General features: G+C 41.6%; 2 protein-coding genes across 4 annotated transcripts in view; both read right to left on the bottom strand.

Moving 5' to 3' along the window:
* The window catches only part of loxl2b (lysyl oxidase-like 2b), a 37,022-nt gene extending 36,141 nt beyond the window's left edge, over positions 1–881 (bottom strand). Inside the window, exon 1 of the mRNA XM_079269422.1 lies at positions 768–881. The gene's annotated coding sequence lies outside the window, so the exon portion shown is untranslated. The remainder of the gene's footprint in view (positions 1–767) is intronic.
* Positions 882–5,911: 5,030 nt separating this feature from the next.
* Positions 5,912–9,666, bottom strand: cyb561a3a (cytochrome b561 family, member A3a). Of its 3 annotated transcripts, none has more exons than XM_079271138.1 (7): positions 9,650–9,666; positions 8,863–9,066; positions 7,846–8,050; positions 6,762–6,970; positions 6,495–6,649; positions 6,237–6,399; positions 5,912–6,141 (listed from the first exon to the last, which is right to left on the bottom strand). In XM_079271138.1, the coding sequence occupies exons 2-7, from the start codon at positions 9,031–9,033 to the stop codon at positions 6,115–6,117; spliced, it is 930 nt and encodes a 309-aa protein (XP_079127264.1). In that variant the 5' UTR covers positions 9,034–9,066; positions 9,650–9,666; the 3' UTR covers positions 5,912–6,114. The 3 variants fall into 3 exon arrangements, with proteins under 3 accessions (XP_079127264.1, XP_079127265.1, XP_079127263.1); XM_079271139.1 differs by having other exon boundaries at positions 8,863–8,998; positions 9,650–9,665; XM_079271137.1 differs by lacking the exon at positions 9,650–9,666 and having other exon boundaries at positions 8,863–9,643.
* Positions 9,667–14,360: the final 4,694 nt, after the last annotated feature.

The raw sequence follows: 14,360 nt of genomic DNA, 5'->3' as shown, positions 1-14,360 counted from the left end.
ACTATTCAAATGACTGTCTGAATGAATGTGTCTCAAGGGCTAATAAATCGTTCGTTGTCTCTGCGATAACTTCAGAAAATGAGTCCAAGAATAGCTGGACTCAAGCCTGAAACAGAGCTGCAGGGTGACGTAATGCCAAACTCCCACAGAAAAACCACGAGCCCTGAATATGCTAATTACTTTTCAGACGAATCTTTTCATCGTTCAGTCAATTGGATGAAATAAAAAAAAAAAAAGCTCATTAAAAGTTCCAGAGGCTCAGGTGACATCTTCAGAAGTTGTCTGAGGAACAATTGAAAACCCAAATGGATTCAATGTTTGATCCCACACAGAGAAAAGCAGCACATCCTCCCCGCAAAGATACTGACAGTGCAGAAAATGTTTGGTGTGTTTGCATGATGAAAAACTTAAACATGTATCATCAAAATAGCTTCTAATTAATTTTCTGACAATCGACTAATTGGTTAATTGACTAAAAGCTACTGTAAGTAGTGATCAAACGTAATGCACTGTGAACTACCCACATGTTTAAAATGATGTAAAAACTGAAATAAAACAGTCTGTTTCTGTAATTGTAGCTCAGATCTACCGAGGACAGACTTTAGAAAGACAGGGCAAAACTTTAAAGCATGATATATATAACCACTAACAGTCACACACGATGCAAACGGCAGCATCATCACATTCTTTGAAAACAAAGGCTTTAAGCTCTCAGTGGTACATTGTTGAGGTAACTCTCACGTGGTTTTAGCTCGAGTTGAACTTACTTTCCGTGCCCCTCCTCGGGCTGCGATTGTTTTACAGGCTGCAGAACAAAAACCTGAAGTCAGCTGCTTCTCCCCTTCTCTCGAAACTTTCACTCTTTCTCCTGCAAAAGCTGCAGCTGCGGGAACGGAGGGGCGGTGGCCCCGCCCACTGACGCCCACCTTAACGATGACCTCACCGCAGATGGCCCGGGACGTGGACATATAGCGGATGCGACCGTGAACACACTCTGATGGCATTATTATGAGCTGATTTATTGAGAGGCGACCGTGCTGCCTTCAAAGACTGTCGTAAACATTAGGAACAACGCCGAGGCGATTGTTGAACTACCATGAAGAAATGGGTCGATGGGAGAGCATCTATTTAATGGAAAAGTACTGGGCAGAATATGATTTCATTTCAGTCGATAATATGTCAACATATTGATAAACCGACCCAGTTTGGGGTCGTCATTAGTTGTACCTTTAGCTTCCACAAAAATAGTGGAACTACAAAAATAATATGATTCATGTATTCGCTTGTAATGACTTATGTTACACAGAAACGTTACAATCTTTATATTTTCAATTGATATCTTTTTTTATATTTTAAGTTGTAGTGTATATACTAGTCATTGTATTTGAAGGGGTCGCAATATTCTGGTATTGACGATAGCCATGATGTTTTAAAAAAGTGAAATATTGATATCATGGTAACAATACACATATGACAGTGTAAATAGGCCTATTCCTTTTGTACAGTAATGAACAGACTCTCCGCCTCCCTACACTTGTATTTTGAGTGTAAGAGACAAAACATACAAGAAACAAAGTTAGAGATGGAAGCTAGCATGGAACATGTTCTAGGTAGGGCCATCCTATCAATTTCAGCAAACATCCCAGTATGATTTAATGCAAAAAAAAATGTAAGGATCAAACACGCATTATTACTTGGCAGTTAAATATTTAACATTTATTCCTACATGAAAACAATCAGTAAATAACACTTATATAATATAATATAACATGTGTATTTATTGAGATGCCCCTATGGACCTTGTTATAGGAGGTAAAGATCATGAGAAGTAAACATGAAGTGTAATTATGAATACTGATGTTAAATTAAACTATGATGAGTTTTCACTGTTAATTTAACATCTCTATTACATGTTGATGCCTCCATGACCAAGTTAAGCAGATGAGACTGAGGCTATGTAGAAGAAAAGATGTTCACTTTGTCTAATATGTAGCTTGACAGAGTTCTCCATGTGTGTCCTGGTGTTCTCATGTTTCCTCACCTCCTCATCCCTCACTCCCTACCCTGGTGTTCTCATGTTTCCTTACCTCCTCATCCCTCACTCCCTACCCTGGTGTTCTCATGTTTCCTTACCTCCTCATCCCTCACTCCCTACCCTGGTGTTCTCATGTTTCCTTACCTCCTCATCCCTCACTCCCTACCCTGGTGTTCTCATGTTTCCTTACCTCCTCATCCCTCACTCCCTACCCTGGTGTTCTCATGTTTCCTTACCTCCTCATCCCTCACTCCCTACCCTGGTGTTCTCATGTTTCCTTACCTCCTCATCCCTCACTCCCTACCCTGGTGTTCTCATGTTTCCTTACCTCCTCATCCCTCACTCCCGTAACTGTCCGTGCTGGATCCGTCCCCGTTGTTTTAAAAAGCTAAATAAATGATTAGCATGACGTCATCCAGCTAGCCAAACCTGTCTGGTGTACAGCTAGTACAGAAGCTTCGCATGTACTGCTTCCCTTTCCCTTTGTCTGGTTGTGAGGTCAGGCTGATCTGATATCAGCTCTTTGGCTGCAGAATCTCCTCAAAGTTCTCCTCTCAAACGGGTCTTGGAGGAGTAGTGCTCGCGCTGGCGCTCGCCTGTAGAGACTTCTCCTGACGAGAACGCGCAGCGAGGGGGGCCTGATCGTTCTGGCCCATAGCTGAATCTATTTGAGGGCGCTGATTGGCTAAATTGTATGTCACTCATTTATATCTTGAATCAGCAATTGGCTAAACTGCTTCATAGACCCGCCTCTTTTGGGCCAACACGATTTGGCCCCCCAAGCTGCGCGTTCTCAGAGTGTCGTGCACACAGGCGGATAATTTATGATTATTATAATTCTTTTTTTTTTGTGTGTGGCTCATGGTGGGGCCAGGCCCCATTGCCCTCTATTGACCAGCCGCCACTGGTCCCGTGTGCTGAGGTTTAGCTGGACAAGTTTCAGGCCTCAAATTAAACAAAAGAACAAACAATACCTAAACTATTTGATTGTTGGTTACATTTCGGGTTCATCAGTCTACAATACAGGGGGCGTGCAAGGAAAACAAAGTAGGAGTATGATTTGTGCTCTTTAAACTGTTGCACTGCATTGCTAAACACATAGCAATAACACACTGAATGTGCTCCGTTGGATTTTGAAGTGCTTTTGGCTGGAACCAAACGGCTGTAAGACAATAAACTAATTATTGTGTGTTCTCATTTTGGCTTCTGCCTTGTTTAAGAAATGAACGTCACAGGTGCTGTACTTGAAAATGTCTCTCAGGCTGAATTGTGAAAATGTGCTGTTATAATTATTATACATGTAGTGCAATACATTAGTAAAGCATAACATTATTAACAAATTGTCTCCGATTACATCACATCTCTGCAGGTATTCTTTATTATATATACCACCCTCTCATGCATTTGACCTCAACTATATTTCCGCAAGTACATGAAGGCAACTTTGACCCGTCACATGTTGGAGAATATTTGCCCGCTCATCTGTTCTTCATTTGGCACACGTTGACACAATTTGTACATGACGTATAATTCAACACGCAGAGTGCAGCAGAAGTCCTGAAAGTGTTGAAAGGCTTCACTGGACGGAACTCTACTCTGCTGCCACCTTGTGGGACATTCCTTCTTCCAGTAATGTTGCAAACTTTGTGGCTGACAAGTATAACAAAATGTCAGCTGATGTTCAACATCATGTCTGATTCGTTCATGTCTCACAATGATCATCATTATGTTCTCTTCCAAGATTGTATATGATACAACACGGTTGGATTCTGTGTTCTTGCCATATTTGTGGCCCCCAAAACGCTCATGTGAAGTGTCTTGAACTCACATTTCCCACGTTTTGGTTTTGTTGTGTGACTTCTCGAACAGTGATCGAGTCTTTCACGAGGTAGGTTCTACCATCTATAGCTGTCGTTGCAGTGTTGGTGGCATCTGCTGGTCATGTGCTCCTCCACGTTACTGCACTGCTGCTGCCGGTTCTTTCGTTACTGAGACAAAGACGACACATGGAGCAGTGACTCGATCATGATCAGTGGCCCGTGAACTCACTTCATCTTGCCCTCTTTCATTTCTGCACAGGTGAGTTGTCGCACAACCCAGAGTACTTTGGCTGTCAAGGGGAACAAGTGAGACAAATACAAATCACATCTTTGCCTTTCAATTTCACAGCTATTATAATCAGGATTACGAGCAATGTCCGACTACTTCTTGGCCAGGAGCTGGAGTTGACAGCGGCCAAGTGTGGCCAGATACGCTGTCGGCGAGTCGCCGTTGAAGTCTTGCGCAAGCGCTTGGTGACGTAGTTATGTCGTGAAATACACTAACGACATTTACCGTACAGACACAAGAGTGGCATCGGGGTCATCACGATGTGTCCAGGGTCGTATGTCATCATATAATCATACACTGGAATAGAATAGCAAGGGCTATTTCCTCAGTTAAAGGGAGATGTACGTTTCAAATGCAGTTTGAATGGTAAAAATCCGTCGTAAATTTGAGATTACAGGTTTAAGCATTAAAACATCACTCTGGCTTTTGTTAATTTATTGAGCTCGATATACACTGAACATTTGACCTCGAGAAAATAACACTGCCGACAACATCAAATCCCTTGAAAAGTCTCCTAAATGTGTCATATTGAGCTGGGGAACCCCCAAGCAGCACAGAACCCTGGGAACACAGATACGCTCCTGTGTTATAAATGTTCTCGTCTAACTCTGCAAAAAAGCATGCGCATGTCACAAAATCTCAATCTATTCCTTCAGTGAAGACATTTGTAGGATCAACGCATTCGTTATAAGTCACCCTCAGTCCTGCAAGGTTACAACCGAGCAGCAGACCTCCCCACCGCTTCCCATTAGAATGGGAGTTCTGAGTCTTCACTCAAAGTACTTCAGCAGGTATTTGTTATTAAGGTCAACTGCTACAGCAACGTTTGGCCAGCCTCTCTGTGGTGGACCATGTCTGGGAAGAGTATCAGCTAAATCACACCTATGGCTAACTGTTATGTATGTCTTGTTCCCTTTTTAACTTCAGCTTCACACTCCATGTCATTGAGGAAACACTACAAGAAGTCTTGAGAGGATGAGATCAGCGTTATCAGTGTTTACAGTCTCAACAGAAGTCTGCATGGAAGAGTTGAGTCGAAGCTCAAAGATGGAAACCCTTACATAGTATGACAACATACATTTTAAATGTATTGCAAACTCTGACAAATAATTTATATTTACAAAAAAATAGCACGTCATCATACAGTTTTCATTTAGTTTAAACCGGGTATTTTGCAGTTCCAGATAAAGATCAGGCTACACTGATATTAGTATTATACTATGAGTAGAATTAGATTCCAGTCTTGCCTGCGAAGGGTTGTGTCTGACTCGTGTGATCCAAAAAGAGAAATGTAACCATTTCCTAAATTCACATGTTTTTATCCAGCAAAATATTGCTTCAATCCATATTTGTTGGTGTTAGCCTTTCAAAAACGTTTACTGCCATCAAAAAATACAGCATAGGAAGGGAGTGTGCCATCTCAGTGCGATTTGTCAGCAGCGACGTGGTTGCAGATTGCAACCGACTGAATATCGTTAGAACGCCAGCGTTACAACTATTTTATGCTCCATCAGACATCAGTTCAACCAAATTTCCTTTCTAAATTATTGAAATGATTAAACTCTCTTTTTTACATCCTGTGATGTAATAATAAAAAAAAAACAATTCTGTGATTAAATTGAATTTAATGACAATTAAATCTTAGCATTTATGGGTTTTTTTAAGTTGGGAGTGCAATTGTGGCAAACATTTTTCAGTTTCATACCCTCAAGGTTCTCTCAGCTGGCTAGCAAGAGATTTAACAGTGCACGAGGAGATTGTTTTGGCAAAGCACACTTTATTTTACTCTTTGGCGGGAAAACAATTTCATATATAATTTCAATTAAATATTTACACCCAAAACAAACAGATAATTATCAGTGTTCAGCTGATTGTACATTCAAAGTAGATCTTCTGGATTGTTAATGAAGGGAATTGTGACCTGTGATGGTTAAACTGATTTTGCATGGACGGGTTTGCGGTGATTCACTTCACTCATTTTCTTCTTGAAGCAGTGGCTGTGGAGAGAGGAGATATGGACGATTATGAAATACTTCATTAAAAATAAATCCTCCAATCTCTTTTATTGCGTATCAACTGCTGATATTCTCACCGTGTAAGCCAGATCCTCGGGCCTGGATTCTGGTCGCTGCCATTCACGATTGGACAAAATCTTAAGGACCACCAGGCCGAAGGCTACGATCAGAACTCCTAATACATTTGCAAACACGGCCTCCGGTGGAAGGTCAGCATACGCCTGATTTGCACTGCCTTGGCTGTGGAAAAATGCATACAAGAGGACAACTTTATCATTATATCTTAAGGGAAAATATTGATTTAAAAAAAAGTAACTCCAAAATATGGCACTCACAGAACAAAGAAGAGTTTCTCATTGATTCCGGAGATGCAGGCGGCGATGCTGAGCCACAGGATGCTGCCTCCCATCCACACGTGGACGGGCTTCAGGAGAGCACGCAGTGACATTGGGGAGCAGGGCAGGAGGAAGCCCGCCATACCCACCACCCACTGGACCGAAAGGGACAGACGTCCACAGATACAGTGAACACAAACAAAGACCACGCCCACCGTAATCAACTTGACAAATACAACGATTTCAGTTTCTGCATGTCAAGTCTACCTGTATGGCGAAAAGAGCTGTGGCAGCGATTCCAATCCAGCTGTGCAGAGAGTAGAGGTTGGACATCTTTTTGGCATTGTGGAAGTCGAACACAGCACAGAGCCCCACGATGGACAGGATCAGGGCGAGGAGCATCACTGTGGCGTGCAACAGTTTCCAGGGGAGTTTATTCTGACCCCAGGTCAGGGGGACGCGGTACAACACAGCTCCTGTAGGGAGGAGGCAACGACAGACAACATGCTGAAGTCATTCGTACACTCCAGTTAATGTCTATTGGTTATAAAGGCATTTAGGTTCACGTGCTTTTGGCCTGAAGACAAATCTTTTGATCGTCTGTATTACAAACTGGAGGCATGGAGTTTGAAACGCATGGGCATTGTTGCATTATGGGAAATGTAGGAGCTGGTGTTTTTCGGAGATTATCTCATACCAGGTACTGAACGTTAATGATAACAATATTTGACATTGTATGAAGCAATGTCTGTAGTGTCATTTGTGTGTTCATGAACAAAACAAACTGCAAACAGAACTGGTGGACTCAGACATGTCCAACATGGTGATGTGTGTGTACTTATTTACTGACATTTATATCACTTCTGCCTCAGTTTTTGAACATACCTTCGACACCAGTTAATGTCCAGAGGCGCTGCCCTACGTGTGCACTGTACAGCCACCCTGATACAAATCGAATGTGATTTCACTGACCAAAGTGTGAACTGTCTACCGTGTACTGCTCACAGAACTCAAGACAGAAACAAACAGCAGCCATCACTAGACTACAATGTACCTTGGTGGAGATTCATTGCTGCAAGGCGTCGTCTTTCATTCCATCAAATTAAACGTCACATTAGATGAAACAAAAACAGTGACTTCAATCACTGAGGTGTGGCACTTAAAGCAGAAGAGCCCACATGTTTGAGACTGAAATGATGCAATTAATTATAGGCTAGGTGTCTTTGAAGCCTGTCGTGTGTAATTATCTCGATAAAGGCTGACTGTGACACAAGGTACAATAGAAGTGAGAAACAGACATAAAACAATTTCATCCAAAACGTTAAAAAAAAAAAAAAAACACGGTACCCACCGTTGCCGTACAGCGCAATCAGGCCCGTTACCATCAGGACCGGGTGCCAGTTGAACTGCAGCGCCGAGCCGTCCCAGGCAAAGCCGCCCCGCCACTGGCTGTTCCACAAACACACGCACACCACGCAGGCCAGGCTCAGGCCCAGGCACAGCAGGTAACATATGTAGAAGCTCACGATGGACCACATCCTGCTGAGACCTGTCGGCTGAACCAAGAAGAAGAAGCAACATCAGAACAGATAGGGTGGCGCTGCACTGAAGCGGTTTACACAGTCAGAGTGACATCGCCCAGGAAGCACTGATTTGGTCATTTGCCGGTCAAAGGATTCCTGAATGTCTCCATTTAAAGGGTTAGTTTGGATGTTTTGAAGAAGGGCTGCAGATGGATATTACAGTTTCAGTTCCCCGAAGGGAAATGCATGTCTGACGGCAAGGTAAAGCGGTGAAAACATTTTAAATATAGCGCACACGTAAACTGATATTGTTTCTTCTCCAAGCTGGGGGCTTGCTGACCAGATAAGTAGCCTTCCTCATGCAACAGATCCAAACTATCCCTTTAAGACTGAGCTTTATTTCTTTTTTACTGAAGACATCAAGGTCACATGTAGTCAATGTTACAATGTTACAGCTGCAATGGACACATGCAGCAGCTAACTGCCATCATTTGAACGTTCACTAAATTAAATTAATGCCAGAAATAAGAAATAAGAAATATAAAAATCCTGTGAAAATGTACTTCAATTATTTTTAACAATCTCAACTTATCCATTGGAAACACACTAAACTGCAATAAAAGTGGTTAAAAAAAGAAAGTTTATTATTTCCTTTGACTGACACTATTTATGTCACATCAAACCAACACTTGTATCATAAGCCAGACATGTCATTGTCATAAGAAATATGCAGTCGTGCTGGACTTCTTACCTGCTCCACCGCTGCTCTGACACTGACAACACTTCCTACTCTACTGAACTGAAGTTTTTGTCTTTCATCTGGTTACTGTTTAACAGATACTCACAGCTCCAGCTGCTCTCACTTCCTGGTTCGCTGGTTCTACTGAATGCTCACTTCCACATTCAGCTGTTTTGCTGAGGGGGAAGCAGTCAGAGGTGGAACAGCTGGGAGATGAGGGGCCAGCCTGCTGCATCTGCTGCCTATAAATAAGATGGAGAGTGGGAGTGGGGTCCATTCATCAGTCTGGGTGTAGAGTCATTAGAAGCATCTGGCAAACAAACAACAAACAAAAACACATTATCTGCTCCAGCCAAACAAACTGACATTATGAAAAGTTTGTTAAGTTTAAAGTGGAGTGAACACTTTTTTTGCGGACTTTCCAAAAGTGACAAAGTGACCAAGTTAGTGCAACAAAAACCTCAGTGGAAAAAAAACAATGCCTGGCTTTCTGGCAAAGGGAGGTCTCGTGACTCAAAGGGCAGGTTACACCTTCAGCGTGACATTGGTGTCTTCTTCACGTATCCAGCGAACTATTTCAACGTCAGCAATTTACATTCTGACAACATTTCTGAAGTACAGCGTTTTAAACAGTGTCATTTCTACAGTACACGTTAACGTGACGGTAATTCACGATGCGGCGATATTTTTAATTAGCATGTTTTTTAAACGAAGTCTGGTATACGTACACGTCCCAAGTTGCGTAGCTAACGCTGCTGCTAGCATGTACATAAACAGTCGGAATAATTCACGGGTTCAAAAAGCGTAACGTTATATTCATGTAACTCGTATACACACACTCCATATGCAAGTTAAACAGGTTTAAGAAATTCATTTCAGGAAGAGATGTTTACCTAAGCCATTTCCTTATTGACAGCGCAAGGCCTTGTGGGAAATGTGGTTTTATTTTGTCACCAGCACACCCGCTATCTAATCGTGATGATTCTACGTTTGAACGGAACAATGTAAGGCAAGGCAAGTATATTTGGTATAGTATACAAGTATACAGGTTCATCCCTCTCCAAGTTGCTCCCAGAAACGAGACTATCAACCAGTCCTACGCCTCAGCAGGTCAGTCTCAGCAGGTTAAGAATGCTTAACAGCATTCCAACAATTAAGAACATTAATTGAAACATTAAAAAGTCATAAAAATACAAACAGGCAGTGTAAACTCGTGACTGTACACGGTGATTACAGTGACCGTATGAATCCAAAAGGCCTCCCTGTAGGAGGAGGGCTATGGCTGCGTGATGACCTGTACAGATCTGTTGTCTTCCAGCTCCACCTGGAGGCAGTATGAGTCCGTTTCTGACGTGTTCCTCTGTGTTGTTGTCTGCTTCATGCATTTCAATGCTATTATATACTGCTCTAAAAAAAAGGTACTTTGAAGAATTTTTGGTCCTGAAAATATATTTTATTTATAGTTTAAAGGACTTATAAGTAAGTAATATGACAGGTAATATAGGCAGTAAAACTAATTTCATAATAATGCATGCATATAAATGTAGGTTCTACAAATGCATATGTTAATTTATTTTTACATTTATACTTTATACTTTAATTGTAATTGTTGATTATGAAAATCTGCTATTTGTTTTACTGACTACTATCATTAACAGTACTTAACAATGTATTTTATAGTCAATAATCATATTTCTTCACTCTCACTCTTCACTTTCTTCACTGGCACATATTCTGTCTTTACTGAAATTTGGCTTGCAGACACACTAAAGCAAACTCATTCATCAGCAAAACATGTAAAAAATAAAGAAAAAGAAATAGGACAGAATCAAACAAAATAATCAGTTTGAAAGAGTAGCACACTATGGCAATAAAAACACCGAGACATGCACAATAAGTCAAATGTACCGAATACGCTTACTTGGTCATTCCTGTTATCAGACTGCTTCACAGTCACTAAATAATGCACACACCATGCATATTCCCAGGTTTGTGCTGCAGGTGCTTTTATTTCAGATTTGCCCTGTTGTGCATGCAGTAACTGCAGCAGATGGTAGAATCTCTCCTTCACTTTTTGAACTTCCTGTTCTTCATGTAATACATTTGTTTGTCTCTATATGTATTTTCTGAAATTTCACAAATATATTTTTCCAATATCTTTCCAATCATCTTCAGGAACCTGTGCCATATCGCATATTTAATGACAGTGGTGCTGTTTGTCCCTCGATACCCTGAAGAAGACTCTCATGGTGAAACGTTGGTAAACTGTTGAGTCATTTGCTTGAGCGTCGAAGCTTCCATGTTGTGAGCTTTATGCTTGCATTGTCAACCACACCTCGATTACAACCTCAAACACGTGACCTGGTTGAGTTATTAGATCATTTGGCGGGAACACATGCAGCAGTTCTCAGAAAAAGCTTGCAAGCGTCAGCATGCTAACATGCTAACATGCTCATGTTTAGCAGGTATAATGGTGGTTACCATGTTCACAATATAGTTTAGCAATAATGTAAGCTTTTGCTCATTAAAACTAAACACAAAGTGCAGCTGAGAGAGGCTGATGGGTCATAAACCAAATAGACGTTCACTCAAGAACACAAAAGTCATCCTCATGGTGGCGCTGGAGGAAAAGTCAGGGGACAGCCAAACTCATTGCAAAGCTTTCAACTTCACCCACTTCCACTCATTTTATATCAGTGAGGGCAGAGTAGATATTAGAAACAAATCACAGTACAATTCATTCAACATATTTATGTAAAAAGATGTATTTTATTGTCCTTGGATGCATGCTATGTCAACTGGTGACTTGCACGCCAGCTGACTCGTCTTATTTTGCAGCAGTTCGGGTCAGAAAGCTCACCGTCCTGACAGACGATGTGTAGGAAGGACAATTCACCGCTAGGATTCCCACCGAAACTGACATTTGGGTTATTACACTGTGGACAAGTGGAATGAACCATTCTGTCCTGGACCCAAACTCACGACTCAAACCTGTGATGTGATACAGATCTGCAGTGTGGAGCCACTCTGTTGGTGGCGAATAGAGGGCTGACTTTGTGAATAAGAGATGATGTCTTCTTACTGTGAAAAAGTCATCCTGAATCCTGTCACAGTGACCTTTTTCTACATTTTACAAGTTATTCTCCGCAGAGTCGTACATCAGTATCACAAATTCAGATTAAGGGACGGGGAAAATGTCCCCTCGTTTTCCAGCAAAGGAGGCAGTATCATAAATTTTACACACTCGCTCTTGCAGCTTCACATTTTAGAGCTGAATTTCACGTCCATTGTCCTTCACGTCCTGTGAAGAAGCCCCGGAGGCCAAAAAAAAGTAAGAATGAATCCCTTTTTATTCCCTCCTCAACGCTGATTAACAGAGTTCCGAGCATAAAGACCGGCAAGCTGTTTTATCGCCTTCTTACTTCGCCTGAATGGAGCGATCACCATGGCCTTCATCAAAATCAGGCCCTATTCACTCGCAATTATACATAAGAAGCACCCAGCATCCTGTTGGAGGAGCACTTACGCATATGAGGGAATTGTGTTGGATTGTTTTGGAGAAAATCTAATTTATCATTCTTACATGAATTTCGGCACAGTGGTGATGAAAATGTGATTTCAAATGGAAGGGATGTGAACTGAACAGTGCTTCATTGTAGGTATTGTGTTGTGGCAGTGGGGACTAAAAAAGAGAACCCAGTGAGTGCTCTCTTTAAAGGGAACCGCGAGTAATATCACCACTGGATGTCAATGTGATCCCAGAGGGCCTTCTGGTTCACCATCACACACACTGGAAGTTTTGGGTCTCTGCCCTCAGCTCCATGAAGTCCTTGGCAGCTGTGGTGGGCCGATGGGGCTGTTACCACAGAATGGGAATGGACTCTCTGGAGTGGCAGCTGGGCTTCTTGGGGTCTTACCAATAATCACAGGAAACTGCGGTCAAAATGCAAAAATAGGGACAAACGATGCTAAAGGAGTCAAACGGTGCGGAGGGTGTTTCAGTGAAGGAGAGTCAGATTCCTGTTGAAGGCTTGATAACATCGGATTTTAGAACCACATTAATTGGTTGTTGGTTAACATTGACATATTATCACCTTCTGCCATTGATGTGACAAACGTGTTAGAATAGTGTCTTATTTACAACGTTAAGTGCAATATTCACTCTCTTTTTAGTTCTGTTTTGCTCTCCACCACCTTTTTTCCTCAGGCTAGGAGATTCCACCTTCCTCCACCTTCCACTTATAAAGTATTTTTTGTTTATTTCATTCATTGTCTCTTTCCCAATGTAAGTCAATGGTAAAAAGTATTTTTGGGCGCCATGGCATCACACGACGGAGCCAGACGTTGTAATTCCACAGTTTCGCCACTGTGTCAAATTGTCTTCAAGGTGCTCTTCCTGGTGACTGAGGTAAAATACACTGAAAAGCCCCGTAGAGCTGAATAGTAGTGGATTTGTCACTACTAGCAGCCTACATCCTACTGTATGCAGCAATCTGCTATTATCAACATTTTTATATTAACAATGAAGCGATTTGGTTACATTACATTGCAGTCATTTAGCAGACGCTTTTATCCAAAGTGACTTACAATTCAGATTCTATCACAGTTCTACACCGTAGGCACAGCTACAGGAGCAAATGGTATGTATACTTGAAATCTGGTAATGTTTGAATTATTTCAATATGGCAACTCGTATTTTACATAAAAAGGAGAGAAACGTACTTTCCTAAATACTTTACAAATTTCCAAAAGCACAATTATAACTCATTATTATGACAACTCAACCCTTGTACTGCAGTGACGTGATTCAGTTCCTTTAATTGAACAGAATTATATCTGTGAAAAACATGCCGGAATCGAAGTGGGACTCAGTCAGCACCATGCTGGTTTCTTGCTGCACGTCTCTGCTTTATTTTCCTGGGCAAATGTTGTTTTTCTGAGCGATGACGGATCAGCAGGTGTTTCATCCCTCTCAATTTTGCACCTGAGCTCTGCAGCCAACATGCACATCTTATTTCCATTTGTTGGGCCCTCTTTGTCTCTGAGAGTACATCACAGAGTGTGTGCATGGTCTGTAGCAGAGGTCAGTGTTTTCAAACAGGGGTTTAGCTGCAAAGCTGACTTACCAATGAGGGAAGCTGATAGAGAAACGCTGGTATTTGTGTCATTCAGCTGCCTTTGGCCACAATACTGTTGAGTAATGACAGGCTATGGAACATCAAATGCTAAGGGTTTCTATTCATCAAAAGGCTCCATTATGATTGTTGATGTGGAACAAGACAACTCTTTGACGGTGCCTTTATATTAATGGTGATCTGACAAACGCTGTTTTGACAGTGAATTGGTTTGAGCTGAACATGATCATTTTCAGTAATCACCCACCATCTTAACATACTCCAGGCTGAGGTTCTGATGCTTCAAAGCACTTCAGCGTCATTGAATCAAGATGCTTCCTATATATGCGGCCAGCTAACTGCTCACAATTCTTACTGAAGTCATCTGTTTGACATGTGTATTGTGTTGCAGTAGATCGAGTACTCCTAACTTAATTGACAGGTTTGTAAGTGGAGGGATTCCAAAACCACACCATTATTTCAGAAAATG

The sequence above is a fragment of the Melanostigma gelatinosum genome (assembly GCF_949748355.1).
Source record: "Melanostigma gelatinosum genome assembly, chromosome: 6".
Classification (NCBI taxonomy): domain Eukaryota; kingdom Metazoa; phylum Chordata; class Actinopteri; order Perciformes; family Zoarcidae; genus Melanostigma; species Melanostigma gelatinosum.
Note: the sequence above shows the minus strand (reverse complement) of the source record. Positions and strands in the feature narration are given on the sequence as shown.

What these genes read in the sequence shown, in the direction of transcription:
- cyb561a3a (XM_079271138.1), bottom strand. Translation starts at nt 9,033, where the DNA reads ATGGACCCCACTCCCACTCTCCATCTTATTTATAGGCAGCAGATGCAG. An exon ending in GATTGCGCTGTACGGCAACG is followed by an intron (nt 6,971 to 7,845) that starts GTGGGTACCGTG and finishes TCCTCCCTACAG; the next exon opens with GAGCTGTGTTGTACCGCGTC. An exon ending in CAGCTCTTTTCGCCATACAG is followed by an intron (nt 6,650 to 6,761) that starts GTAGACTTGACA and finishes CTTTCGGTCCAG; the next exon opens with TGGGTGGTGGGTATGGCGGG.